The following is a 13,284-nucleotide window of genomic DNA, read 5'->3' as shown; positions in this document are numbered from 1 at the left end:
GTGACATGAATCTTAGAATGTTTGTTATTGTCTCAAAAGTCCCCGAGGCTTTGTTCAGCTTTTTCAATTTTTCTTTCTCTGTTCGTCTGTCTTCATTTACACTGACTCTGACATTTCTATTCTGTTAGTTTTCATTTCTGTGATTTTAAAATTTCAGTTCTAAAATTTCCTTTTTATTCCTTATACCTTTTGTTTCTTTGCTAAGACTTTGTTTTTCTGTTTATCTTGTGAGCATTCATAACTGCTTGTTGGAACATTTGTAGTAGCGGTTTTAAAGTCTCTTTCAGGTAACTTAACAGTTACATCGCTTTAGTGCTGAGTTTCAGCATTTCTTTTCTTACGTGAGTTGAGCTTGTCCTGTATTTTTGTATGCTGAATAATTTTGCATTGTATCTTGGACATTTTGAGTAGTATGTTACGAGATGTTGGGTCTTGTTTAAATCCTGTGAAGAATGTTGATACGTTTTTAGCAGACAGGTGACCTGGTTAGGCTCAGACCGCAAGTGCCAGCCCGCTTTCTGTGGGCTGTGGCTCCAACACCCACTTTCAGTCTCTTCTGCGGTGCTGTTCAGGCCCATCCTGTGCCCAGTGTAAAGCCTGGGGAGGGAGGGGGGGTCTGTCTGTTGATTTCATTCCTCCGAGTCCTTGATTGTTGGTCAAGACCAGGTCCATAATGCACGAGCCCAGGAATGGATGAGCCCTAATGTTTATGAACAACTTCATTGTGTTGAATGAATCTCTCTCCCAGGCACTTTCTGGTTGCCTGAGGCTTCCCTTTTGCGTCTTCTGGCCAAAGCTGGAGTTACCAGTTACCCCATTCTGTCATACACTTTTCTGACTGCCTGCATCTTGGGCCAGCTGATAGGATAATGCAAAAAGGAGCAGGGATTCACTCTGCCTGCTTAGGACCAGAGCACCTCTGTTTTGAAAAGAAGGTCCCTCTCTTAATTTTGGCTCTTGCCAGCTGCCACTGCAGCCTGCCCACCACAGCTAAGGGATTGCTTAAGAGCAGAGACCAGAGATAATGGCTCCTGGGAGTTCCCTTTCCACTCCTTGAGCCTGTTCTACGAGGGTGTCTCCTGAAGTGCTCTTTCTATCTGTGAGTCGCAGTGATGGGTTCTGGGTTTCAGGCAGCACTGCATTCAGTCTGGAGGTTGCTAGCAGGGAGACAATGGCAGTGCAGGTTATCTTCAACCCACCTGCTACTGTTTATTTTTCAGAGTCTTCATAGAGCGCTCCATGCCCTGGGTCTAGGTTTTATGTTGAGTTCAGTGGAGGAGACCTAGAAATGGAAAACCCTAATGAAGGATTTTAAGCAGGGGAATAACATGGTCTGAGTTGCTTTTTATTTTTTTGTGTTTAAAGTGTATTTTTTAAAAAGTGATATCTTAAATGCAAAAGTGTTATATTCTTAATGTAACAAATCACACAATACAGAAATGCATAAAGTAGAAAAGTAAAAGTTGTTTACCCATTCAACAGCACCCCACTAACTTCCCCAGAATAACATCCTGTACTTGCCTGTTGTGTCTTGTTTTCTGTCTGTGGGCTTTGCACGCGTGCGTGGACATGTGTGCTGTCAGTACAGAGGGATGAGCCTCGTTCTTCTAGCGGCTGCAGAGTCCTACATGCGTGTATGTGATTTTTTTTTTAACAATGATTCACTGATCCACACTTAAAATTTTTCAGTTTTATTTTTGCTATTAGGAACAGTGTCATGTAAATATTCTTTCCTACTTTTTTCCCCAATAGGAAACCCTTTAACAAATTGAAGTTTTATTGTAGGCTTAAGAGCTTATATTTTTTTTAATTTTTTTATTTTAAAGAGAAACCAGGAATGGCTTTCACTTTTACCATGCCTTTAAGATATCTATCCAGATGATCCTTGGTTTTTGTGATCTGTATTTTATGATGCAAAGGGCACCAGGTTTGCAAGGCTGAGCTGGGGGAGCAGGTAAGGGGCAGCAGGAGACAGGAACAGCCTCTTAGATGCAGAGGGTGAAGGCTGGACCTCAGGTGGTGACTACAGAGATGTTCTGAGATACAGTCAGGTGGACCTGTGACTGACTTGATATCAGGGGAAGTTGGGAGGGAATGTGTGCAGGGGAGAGTTTGGCAGGTGTCTTTGATGGTCTCTAGTGTGTGTGTTAGGAGGCTTAGAGTCGTTTTCAGCCTATGAGACCTTCAAAGTATCCTGGGCTGGGATTTCCTGGAAGAAGGCAATGACAGAAGTGTAAGTGGGGTGTGAGCCCTGTTAGAAGCGGCCCCAGACCCGGGGCAGTGAAGGAAGCTGTGACCAGAGGGGCAGAGTCACGGGGGCCGAGGAGCGGCCTTGAAAGCCCCCCGCAGACCTGTGTTTGCTTCCAGTGTCCAGTCTGGATGGTCAGTCGTTTGTGATGCCGCCCCTCGCAGATGAAGTGGTGATGAACCTGGAAACTCTGACAAGCAGGTGCCTCCACGGGAAGAACTACTGCCGGCAGGTCCTCTGTCTCTACGAGCTCGCCAAGGTGCACGCCAGCGGGGCCTCCGCGGGGAGCTGCCTCGGGGGCGGGCCGGGGCGGGGGCGGGGGGCAGGGGGTTGGGACGTTCTCCAGTCAGCCTGTCAGTGATGACCGTTACCTCAGAGGAGAGCTCTTGTCGGTGTGCTGGCCCCTATAAATCCACCCCCCACCCCGAACCATAGAGGGGAGCTCGCCACGTGGAGCAGAGCCCAAAATTTCAAATTTTAAAATAAACTTGAATGTAAAGACAGGAGCCAAAGCAGCCAGCAATTGTTTTGGCTTTGTGCGGATTGAGGGAGAAAAAGATTTGATTCTAAATGCAGTGAAAGAGCGTGAGAGAAAGCTAGCCAAGCGCTGAAAGCCCTACCTTGGACGAAGCGCAGAGACGTCTTTGGAAATTAAGGGTTTCCTGCTGCCATGGGAACAGTAAAGAAGGGCTCTGCCTTTTATTTAGATTTCATGACATTTGCAAAGCTCAGTGTTGGGTGAGAGAGGGTAAGTCCCCTGATGATTTCTGAAGACAAACCTTTCTCTTGCTTGGATTCAGCTCATTGGCAAGGTGATAGAAGGGACTCGAAAAACGGGTTTGCTTCTCGTAAGCTTCCTGCTCAGGGTGAGGGATCTTGAAGCTCAGAAAACCATGGCGTCTGTCCACGTCAGATTTCGGGAAGGGTGGTGGTCTGCTGTCTTTCGCCTGGCTCCTACTGACAGCGTGGATTGGCTCTGCCTTCCTCTCAGGAGTTGGGCTGTTCCTACGCAGACGTCGCTGCCCAGGATGGTGAGGCCCTGCTCCGGGCCGTCTTGGCCTCTCAGCGGCCTGATCGATGCAAGCGAGCTCAAGCCTTCATCAGCACCCAGGGCCTCAGGCCAGACACAGTGGCTGAACTTGTGGCTGAAGAGGTGACCCGGGAGCTGCTGACACCGTCGGAGGGAACAGGTGCCCCGCTGCCAGGCCTCCCTGGCATTTCAGACCACACTCTCCAGCTCCCCGCATTAAGAATTCGATTTATGTTCATGTACATCTTGTATGCTGTCCTTGCAAGGTGCCAGGTTTTGCACTTGAAAGAGAACACACTGCATTTATTTCTTCTTTTAAAAATATTCATTTACTTGTTTATTTTTGGCCGTGTTTGGCCTTCATTGCGGCATGCAGGCCTTTTCTAGTTGCGGAGCGCGAGGTCTCCGCTCTAGCTGGGGAGCACGGGCTTCTCTCGGTGGTGGCTTTACTCTTGTTGTGACACGCGGGCTCTGGGCGTGCGGCTTCAGTGCTGCTGCACGTGGGCTGCGCAGGTGGAGCACGTGGACTCTTAGCTGCGATGCACACACTGGCTTAGTTGCCCCTGGCGCGCGGGGTCTGCCAGGACCAGGGATCAGACTGGTGTCTGCTGCTGTGCAAGGTGGCTTCTCAACCACTGGGCACCAGGGAGGCCCTGCATTAATTCTCCTACTGTTGCTTTTAGTTATTGCTTTAGGGTTATATTTGGAGTGAAAGTGCCTTTCTCTGAGCTGATGACCCCTGGTGTCCTGCGCGAGGGCACCTCAGCTGCGGCACTGGAGGACAGCTGCCCGGGGAGCTCCCTCGGCATGACCTCCTGGGCCCAGGCCTGCACCGTGGCCTCCTGTCCTCCTCTGGTCTCTCTCACGGTAAAACTAGCACCTTTCTCCACATCTTTCTATATAGGACACAAGCAGGTGTTTACCCCAGCAGAGGAAAGCCAGACATTTCTTCAGCTAACCGCTCTGTGTCAAGACCGCACTTTGCTGGGCATGAAGTTGTTGGAGAAGATTTCCTCTGTTCCCCACGGGGAGCTGTCTTGCAGTAAGTTGTCAGCCATCTTCTTAACGTGTTTTGGGCCCGAGCAGGTCACTGAGAAGTCTTCTGTTTGGATCCTTGTTTCTCCTCTTGATCCCTCCTCTTCCACAATTGTTTATAAGTTCTTAGTAGAAAGCCATAAGTTCATTAAAGAAAAGTTAGAAAATATATATGGAAATGCAGCCCAAAATTTAAAATCACACCAAAAAGTAACCTTTTCTCATTTGGTATATTTAGCTTATTTTATTCTTACATTACCCTGCAAAATGGCTATTATTGTCCCCATTTTAGAAGAAGGAAACTGACACTTTAGATAAGTTGATTAATTTATAACTTATTATGTGACATAGCTGACATCTGAACACTGTGTGATTTCAAAGCCTGCTCACTTTCACAGTGGTGTTGTGCTCCTTCAGTAGGGTGTGTCCCTCCCATCTGTTTCCGTGCAAGTCCATAGGTTGTCATTTTTTTTTAAATGGCATTGTACTGTGGATCCTACTTATAATTATGAATATGCTGTCATTAATATCTTTCCATAGACACTGACTATTCTACATAATTTTTAACGGTTACACAGTATTTCTCTTACATGTAATTTTAAAAGGTATACCCTATTACAGGACCTGCAGATTGCTTACAGTAGCTTCTGGTACTTTAAACCCTGTGACAGACATGCTCACAGGCAGCCTGTCTGCACACCCATGATTACTTCTGTAAGAAAAATTCCTGGTTCAGGAGTATGCCCGTTTTTAAAGCTTTCAGTTCAGTTGCTTAGTCGTGTCCGACTCTTTGTGACCCCATGGACTGCAACACGCCAGGCCTCCCTGTCCATCACAGACTCCCGGAGTTTACTCAAACTCATGCCCATCGAGTCAGTGATGCCATCCAACCATCTCATCCTCTGTCGTCCCCTTCTCTTGCCCTCAGTCTTTCCCAGCATCAGGGTCTTTTCTAATGAGTCAGCTCTTCACATCAGGTAGCCAAAGGATTGGAGTTTCAGCTTCAGCTTCAGTCCTTCCAATGAACACCCAGGACTGATCTTCTTTAGGATGGACTGGTTGGATCTCCTTGCAGTCCAAGGGACTCTTAAGGGTCTTCTCCAACACCACAGTTCAAAAGCATCAATTCTTCGGCGCTCAGCTTTCTTTATAGTCCAACTCTCAGATCCGTACATGACTACTGGAAAAACCATAGCCTTGACTAGATGGACCTTTGTTGGCAAAGTAATGTCTATACATATACATATACATATATATACATATATATATGTAAAATATATATATTGCCAAATTTACTTCAGAAAAGAGAAATACACTTCTCCCTCATAGCAGTGTGTGAGGGTATCGTCCTGGGACGCATCGAGAGGGAAAGTGGCAGTCAGTCATGTGCGACAGTTGGCCACCCCGTGGACTGTGGTCGCCAGGCTCCTCTGTCCACAGCATTCCCCAGGCAAGAACACGGGAGTGGGTTGCCACTCCTTCTCCAGGGGATCTTCCCAATCCAGGGGTGGAACCTGTGTCTCCTGCATCTTAGGCAGATTCTTTACGGTTGAACCACCAGGGAACATTTATACTCTGCAAATCTGATGACAGAAAAAGGCATCTTACTGATGTTTAGTGAACAAGTGAGATTTTAAGAGGTTAAACAGTTTTATTTTGAAAATAACCTTCTGGGAATTCCCTGGCAGACCAGTGAATTTGCTTTCCCTGCTGTAGGCACAGGTTCAGTCAAGGGACGAAGATCCTACAAGCCGTACGGCATAGCCAAAAAACAAGTACAAATTCTCCATCTCCTGTCAGCAGTTCAGGAATATCTACTGAGCACTGACTGTGTGCCAGTTACTCTAAAAACCAGGACTATGGTGGGCCAGTTAAACAGCAGTCCTGGAGCTCACAGACCAGGGGCGTTGTACACAGTAAGCAGACCAGTGGCGTCAAGAAGGGTTTGGAGAGGAAATGTGCAACCCAGGGCCTGAAGGACTGGAGTGAGCAGGTCTGGGGAGGCCCCAGGTACACGGGGCCCGTGCACACTTAGCACAGTGTGCATCAAGGCTGGGAACCCCTCTTCTGGCTCCCAGCACCACAGATCCTTTTCGCTTTCCCTTTTAATTGTGTTCATAGTGATTGTGTGTAGTAGTTTTAAATTTGTGTCATCAAATTAAAAGTCCATAGAAGGACCAAGCATCAGATAGCACTTGATTAGGCCCTGACGCTGCACTGAGCTGCAGAGAACGCCCTCAGACTCAGGCTGGCAGGAACTCCGTCGGTCTGTGTGCAGGAAGTTTCTCCGTCTTTTTGGGAAGCGAGGGTGCTTTGTTCTCACCGTTTCCGCCTTTTAGAAGCACTGTCACTGTATGTGGACTCTCTTTGAGGAGAGTTAACCCTGTGCTGTCACTGAGAGAAAAACTGACTTCGTCAAGGGGCTGTCCCAGAGCTAAACTGGTGCGGCCAGGGGTCTCAGGACTGGGGAGAGAGCCTTCTCCAGAAGGCCCCGTCACCCTCCAGCCAGGCGCAGTGAGACACTGGGTAGCCAGAGTGGACAGTCTTGTCTTACACATGCCCACCCCACCCAGCCACAGAGCTGCTGATCCTGGCTCATCACTGCTTCACGCTGACATGCCACATGGAGGGCATCATCCGCGTCCTGCAGGCTGCCCGGCTGCTCACCGACAACCACTTGGCCCCCAGTGAGGAGTATGGGCTGGTGGTAAGTCACCCCTGACCCTTGCCCCCATCCTGAGACCACCTTTGACAGGCAGGTGGGCTGGAGGCTGTCTCAGAGCTGATGTCCCTTAGGGGGTCTGCCTGTCTCAATACCGCTACCTACTTGGTAGCTGGCTGGGCAGCTCAACCCCCTGCTCCAGGTTTTGGTTTCTGTCAGAATCCAAAATAGCACCAAAGGGACAGAAATCAGAGAGGATCCCTGCCATGCTCCAGGCGGTCACACCCATTCACCCCAGGTTGTTAGCTTTTCCAGAGGGCTAAGACAGCAGTCATTTTCCCTGCAAAACAAGGTTCAGACCCGCCTCTTGTGTGTGAACTGAAAGGAGCTGACCACTGAAGCTTCCCGCACCGCTGCAAATTCCGTAGGCTTGAAACTGGCCCATGTGGCTGAGCAGGCCGCTGGGTGCTGTAATTAGGAGTGTGGGGACGGAAGGGTGCCTGCCCAGGAGGATGGCCTTCAGCACGGTAGTCACGTTTAGACAGCAGAGGCGGGGACAGCCAGTGAGGAGCCTTTCTGCGTTCTCCAGGGAAGGCCCCTGTTGAGTGTGTGGGATCAGGAGGGAGGGAGACAGGCAGCGGAGGAAAGGAGTGAGGCCTGGCCGTCAACCCTGCTTCCTGCTGGAGCCCGGTGTTTGAAAGCAGCCAGACTCCTGAGGAGGTGGTCTGGCTCAGAGGACTCCAAGCAACGCTGATGCAAGCTGCCCTCTCTCTGCAGGTGCGTCTCCTCACTGGCATCGGGAGGTACAATGAGATGACGTACGTATTCGATTTGCTGCATGAGAAGCACTGCTTCGAGGTGCTCATGAGGAAGAGGCTGGACCCTGTAGGTGCACAGTGGTTTTGAGCTGCTGTTCTGCCGACGCCTGGGAGTCTCAGGTTTTCTCAGGAATAAGCCCAATCAGGATATGGAGGGCGGGAAACTAAGGACCTCCCTCAGACGTACACCGAAACCAGGAGCTTAAGGTTCCAGAGCTGCAGCCAGGTCACAGATGCGCTGATAGATGCTGAATAATGAACAGCAGGTCTCCTCACTTACTGTCCCAAGGCTTGCTTTGGCAAGGGCAAGACCCCTCCCCTCCCTGGATTGACCTGCTTGGGCCCTTAAGAGTGGAGAGTTCTCATGGGACCATGAAAAAGTGTTACTAAGAGCTGTTCAGATGTGGGTGCCAAGCTCTGGGCCTAGAAAGCTGTGGAGCTGCTTACAATGACCAGGAAGGAGGCTGGGAAGCCAAGCCCTGACTCGCCAGCCTCTGGCCTCTGGGTTCTTGTCTGTCCTTAGACAAGCTGTGTGTCTGAGGCATGTGTGTGACACCAGGCATGCACTCTGAGAGCCTGTTTCCAAGTCTTTCATTGGCTGATTCATTGTTTCTACCCATGTCACCTCCCTGGTTTAGGACACTGCTTCCAATACAGGGGGCACGGGTTTGATCCCTGATTAGGGAACTAAGATCCCGCGTGCTCTGTGGCAGGGCCAAAAACATTAATTAAAACTAATTAAAACCTAGGTGCACTTTTGTTATCTCAGAACTCGGGCTAGCCGAGCAGGATTAAGAGACATATTTTTCTATATGTTGTGCAGGTAGGAAGTACCCTGCTTTTCTCAGTTAACAAGAAGCATTAAAGAGAAGCAGAAAAACGCTCCTCAGTGTTGGGCCCGTTTCAGGACAAACCAGTCCAGTTATAAGGAAAAGAGCAAGGGATACCTTCAGGATTTTTTAAATTTGTTTTTTGAGGCATTTTTGTTTCTGCATTGAAGCATTCTTTTAATAACTTTGTTTCCAATTATGAAAATGGAAATATGAAATATTAGTACATATTTAAGACATTTGCTTACTTCAGCAGCACATATACTAAAAACTAGAATGGTACAGAGATTAGCATGGCCCCTGCACAAGGATGACACAGAAATTCGTGAAGTATTCCACATTAAAAACAAAAACAACACTTGGGAAACAGAACATGGAAAAAGCCTTGTGTGTCTAGCTGCTGTAGAGAGCTGCTAACAGTTTGGTACAGGCCCTTTCTTTGCACATGTACCCACAAGCATGTAAGCATGTGTGTTTACATACATGTTTACATTTTTTACTAAGCGTGTCATGCTGTGCAAAGAGGAAATAGCCTGCATTTCTCAGTTTTCAAGTCAACATTGGTTTTGATGGCTACATTAGCCTTTTTTCTGGCCTTCTGGATTGTTTCTAATTGTTTGCTATCAAATAGCCTTGTTATATCCATCTTAGCACTTTCCTCTGCTTACTTCTTGAGGGACAGAATTTAGAGTGGAATTGTGAAGACTCATGCATGTATGCACATTGTTAAGGCTTTTCCTCTGACAGGTCTTACCATTCACACTCCCAGCCGGCGGAGAGGATGTGCCTGTATAGCATAAACATCTGTTTTCATTTGTGCCTCTCTTTTCCTTTCCCGTGGGAGTTTTTGAGGAACTTTCAGAATGAAAGGACTAGGTCAGGCCTGCCTGCTCTTCAGGGCCTGGTTGAGACCTTGGTGTCCCTTTTTTTCCGGGCAGAGTGGCACCCTGAAGACGGCTCTGCTGGACTACATCAAGCGCTGCCGCCCTGGGGACAGCGAGAAGCACAACATGATCGCGCTGTGTTTCAGCATGTGCCGGGAGATCGGCGAAAACCACGAGGCAGCTGCCTGCATCCAACTGAAACTGATCGAGTCTCAGCCCTGGGGTATGCAGAGGTCACGACAGCACCGCTAGGGTAGAGCCGCTGGCCGGGGAAGGGTCTCAGGGCTAGCTAAGAAGAGCAAGAAACCAGGAGACTAACACCCACCTCAGCTTCTTGCCATTCATCCAGTGGGTCCCAGAAGGGCGGAAACGGGGTGGGAAGGCCTTTACCCCTCTTGTGGCCTGTGCGTCCAGAGGTGTCATCTGTCAGGAACCAGTGTATGCTGAGGCTGTGGACACCTGCCAGGACGTCTCAGAGGAGTGAGCTAGATGGGGCAGTGAATCCCACTCTGGTGTGGAGAGGGAGCGAGCGAGCGTCTCTCACTTCACCCGGGTGAGACACGCCCGCCTCCCTGTGGACGCGAGCTGGGCTGTCTCTAGCCCACCCTGCTGCCGAGTGGGGAGAGAATAGCCCCCTCTGGGAGCCAGACACACCCACGCTTGCTCTATCCCCCGCAGAGGACAGCCTCAAGGACGGGCAGCAGCTGAAGCAGCTGCTGCTGAAGGCCCTGACGCTGATGCTGGACGCAGCAGAGAGTTACGCCAAGGTAACCGTGAGTCTTACTCCAGACTGGCCTTGGGGCTTGGCGTTGCAGGAGGAACAGTTTTGTTCCGTTGCTGGAGGGGTCACAGGGGAGATGTCCCAAGTCGCCATCGGTGCCTGCCTCCACCCTCACCCCTCAGGACTCCTGCGTGCGCCAGGCCCTGCGCTGCCACCGGCTCACCAAGCTGATAACGCTGCAGATTCACTTTCTGAACACTGGCCGGAACACGATGCTCATCAACCTGAGCCGCCACAGGCTGCCGGACTGTATCGCAGCCCTGCCTCGGTTCTACCAGGTGAGCGTCAAGACCCACCGGCACCGCCGGCCTCGTCTCTCCTGGTGTCCCTGTCGTAGAGCCCAGAGGCTGAGCGGCTTCCCGAGAGGCCTCAGCTCAGCCGGCTCCCCCGACTCCGCTGTCTGATCCATCCAGCTGCCTTTCCACAGTGGTACTTTCTCACCAGCATGTTATGTTGTCTGGGCAGAGGCTGGAGACCAGCGAGACTAGCACACTGTCCCCTTCTCCATGCTGTTAAGCCTTTGCACTTGGACAGTTGAGGTTCAGGGTTAACATCCCTGCTCGTGGTCCCGTGAGGACCTCTGAGCCCAGCGTTTCCAGAATGTGTGCACTTCTGGGTATGCATAAAAAGCCAGGGCTTCGGGGAGGTCGGTTCCAGCCCTTTAACATGGAGGGATAGTTATCAGGGAATCAGCCCTTTCACTGAACAGAGCTGAGTGACAGAGAAAAATCTTCAGCAGTTCTTTTAATCCAGTGTTAAGATTAGAAACACCGAAGGAAGGTATTTGGGGTGTCAGGGGGAAGGATAATATCAAACTTTTCACCAACCCTGATAGACCGCCTTTAACATCATCGGTGACAGTCACACTCGGTGAGCGTGCACAGCGTCGAGCTGTTTTCTAGACTCATTGCCTCTAATGGTGTCCTTCTTCCCTCCATCCTTTTAAGGCTTCTATTGTGGCAGAGGCCTATGACTTTGTTCCTGATTGGGCTGAAATTCTGTATCAACAAGTGATTCTTAAAGGAGACTTTAATTATTTGGAAGAATTTAAGCAGCAAAGGTTATTAAGACCCAGTATATTTGAAGAGATTTCAATAAAGTAAGTATTAAAATGCTTCTGCTTTGATATCAGGCATGAGTGAGAATTTTATAGCTAAGTATATAGGTATAACATGTCTAACCCCTTGGCTTGAGATGGCAAAGAGATGTCAAGAATATCCAGAAGGATAAGATCTTTTAACAGATTTATGCATAAGATCTTTTAACAGATTTATGCAGAGGAATGAGAATAGTTTGCTTACGATGCTCTGTATCTAAAATGGGAGGAGAGCTACTCAGCTGGCCTGAGGTGGCAAAAACACTAAACATCAGAATATCCTTTTGGAGCAGGAAGTTAAGGCCAGCATTAAGATACTCATTTTTAATGAAATTTCATTGTTATCAAGCATTGATAGTGAGGGCTATACTAGTACCCTAGTACTAACTAGTCTGATTTCCTAGACTCAAGCACCTTCTTCTCTTATAGACAGTAGTAAGTATCAGAGCTGATAGCCCTTGCCCAAGATACAGTATCTTAATCTGTACGTTCTTGCTTCTCTGTTTAGATGTAAACATCATCAGCCTACAGACTTTGTTCTGAAAAACCTGAAGAAGTTACTCACTTATTGTGAAGACATCTACTTGTATTACAAGCTGGCATACGAACACAAACTTGATGTTGTCAATGTGCTTCTGAAGGACCCTCAGACCGGTTGCTGTCTAAAGGACATGCTAGCAGGTTAGGATGGATTCAGATGACACATGAGGATGGTCACTGCCAAGAATTCTTAAGCGCCTGTTTTCTTGTACTGAAATGAGGTATACAGGATGTCTGTGGTCAGCCTAGAGAGAAACGCAGTGGGGATCTTCGATGTCTGATTGTAAAACACCAGGACTGACCGTATCAGTCCTTTGTGAATAGTGGGTAAAAGGATGAGAAATTTTCACAAGGAAATTCCTTTTCGAAAATGATTATATGCATCTATATCATTTTTTTCTAGCATCTATATCATTTTTTTCTATATACCAATATCTATATATTGGTATTAAGATCAAAAGTTCCATCTTCCTCAGGATAGTTTTACTTTAGGAGATGATACAATATTTAGTAAAGAATAGCTGTGCCTGCAGATTCCAGTTTCAAAGGAATTTAATATTATTTACACAGTTGAGGAAACAGATGATACATTTCCATTTGTTAGAAACTGATCTCTATAATAAAATAGATTTTAAATTCAGTGTATGTCATTATTAATGCTAAGGAAATCTTAGCCCTTGGCTGCCTTGAAGGAAGCAATCTTTATTGGCTGTAATTATTGCTGTAGAGTCACTGCCTTCTATAGATTCCTCAAATCATTTGACGGCCCTGTCTCCACTAGGTGGTCTACAGAGCTCTGATTGAGGCTCCCACTCCTATGTAAGAGAAATTTAAAATACTTGCTCTGTCCCTATTTTTGATTCCGTGGCAGTTTCAAACAAAGACTCTAACCACAGATTTGGTTAAATTGATTACTATAATATATATATATATATATAATAGAGAAGATCACCCAGTCTCTGCATACAGCCATCACCTGAGTTATATAAGCTCAGTTACTCCAAATAAATATGTCTAGGTATTTAATTAGGCCTCAGTATCTAAGCAACCAAATAATTTCTCCAAATAAATAAGAGGAGTGCAGCTCTATACCTTTGTTGCTCTAGAGAGACACTATTAAGGACTTTGCAAATCACTTTTCTTCTAAAACTACATCTACTCATCAACCACTTATAAAGCTTTGTAAGTATATAGAGAACTCTAGTCCCAAGAGCTTTTGTTCTATACTCTCCAAAAATATCTCTTGGGAGGTAACACAAAATTTAAGTCCTCACAATAGTGACTTTATTAAATTAGTTGCTTTATAAAACATTGCAGATGTCATAATTGTTAACATAACAATTTACCAAACTGTGTAGTT

The 13,284-nt window shown here is 47.6% G+C and overlaps 1 protein-coding gene and 1 non-coding gene across 6 annotated transcripts in view; both read left to right on the top strand.

Moving 5' to 3' along the window:
* SPG11 (SPG11 vesicle trafficking associated, spatacsin) overlaps positions 1-12,564 on the top strand; it is a 73,402-nt gene extending 60,838 nt beyond the window's left edge. For 2 of the 5 annotated variants that reach the window (XM_070469800.1, XM_020900787.2), the window contains exons 31-40: positions 2,368-2,507; positions 3,240-3,438; positions 4,183-4,320; positions 6,887-7,020; positions 7,753-7,860; positions 9,562-9,730; positions 10,186-10,274; positions 10,411-10,566; positions 11,236-11,387; positions 11,893-12,564. In XM_070469800.1, coding sequence (XP_070325901.1) covers positions 2,368-2,507; positions 3,240-3,438; positions 4,183-4,320; positions 6,887-7,020; positions 7,753-7,860; positions 9,562-9,730; positions 10,186-10,274; positions 10,411-10,566; positions 11,236-11,387; positions 11,893-12,070 — 1,463 coding nt within the window. In that variant the 3' untranslated portion in view covers positions 12,071-12,564. Of the gene's footprint in view, positions 1-2,349; positions 2,508-3,239; positions 3,439-4,182; positions 4,321-6,886; positions 7,021-7,752; positions 7,861-9,561; positions 9,731-10,185; positions 10,275-10,410; positions 10,567-11,235; positions 11,388-11,892 lie in introns of all 5 variants that reach the window. The other 3 variants (XM_070469799.1, XM_070469798.1, XM_070469801.1) reach the window with 2 other exon arrangements.
* Positions 8,864-8,968, top strand: LOC139035760 (U6 spliceosomal RNA). The gene has a single exon (XR_011488477.1). It is a non-coding gene; the product is annotated as a U6 spliceosomal RNA (small nuclear RNA).
* Positions 12,565-13,284: the final 720 nt, after the last annotated feature.

Source organism: Odocoileus virginianus, chromosome 6, assembly GCF_023699985.2.
Source record: "Odocoileus virginianus isolate 20LAN1187 ecotype Illinois chromosome 6, Ovbor_1.2, whole genome shotgun sequence".
NCBI classification, from domain to species: Eukaryota; Metazoa; Chordata; class Mammalia; order Artiodactyla; family Cervidae; genus Odocoileus; species Odocoileus virginianus.
The sequence above is the reverse complement of the archived record's forward strand: the minus strand, read 5'-3'. Positions and strand labels throughout refer to the sequence as shown.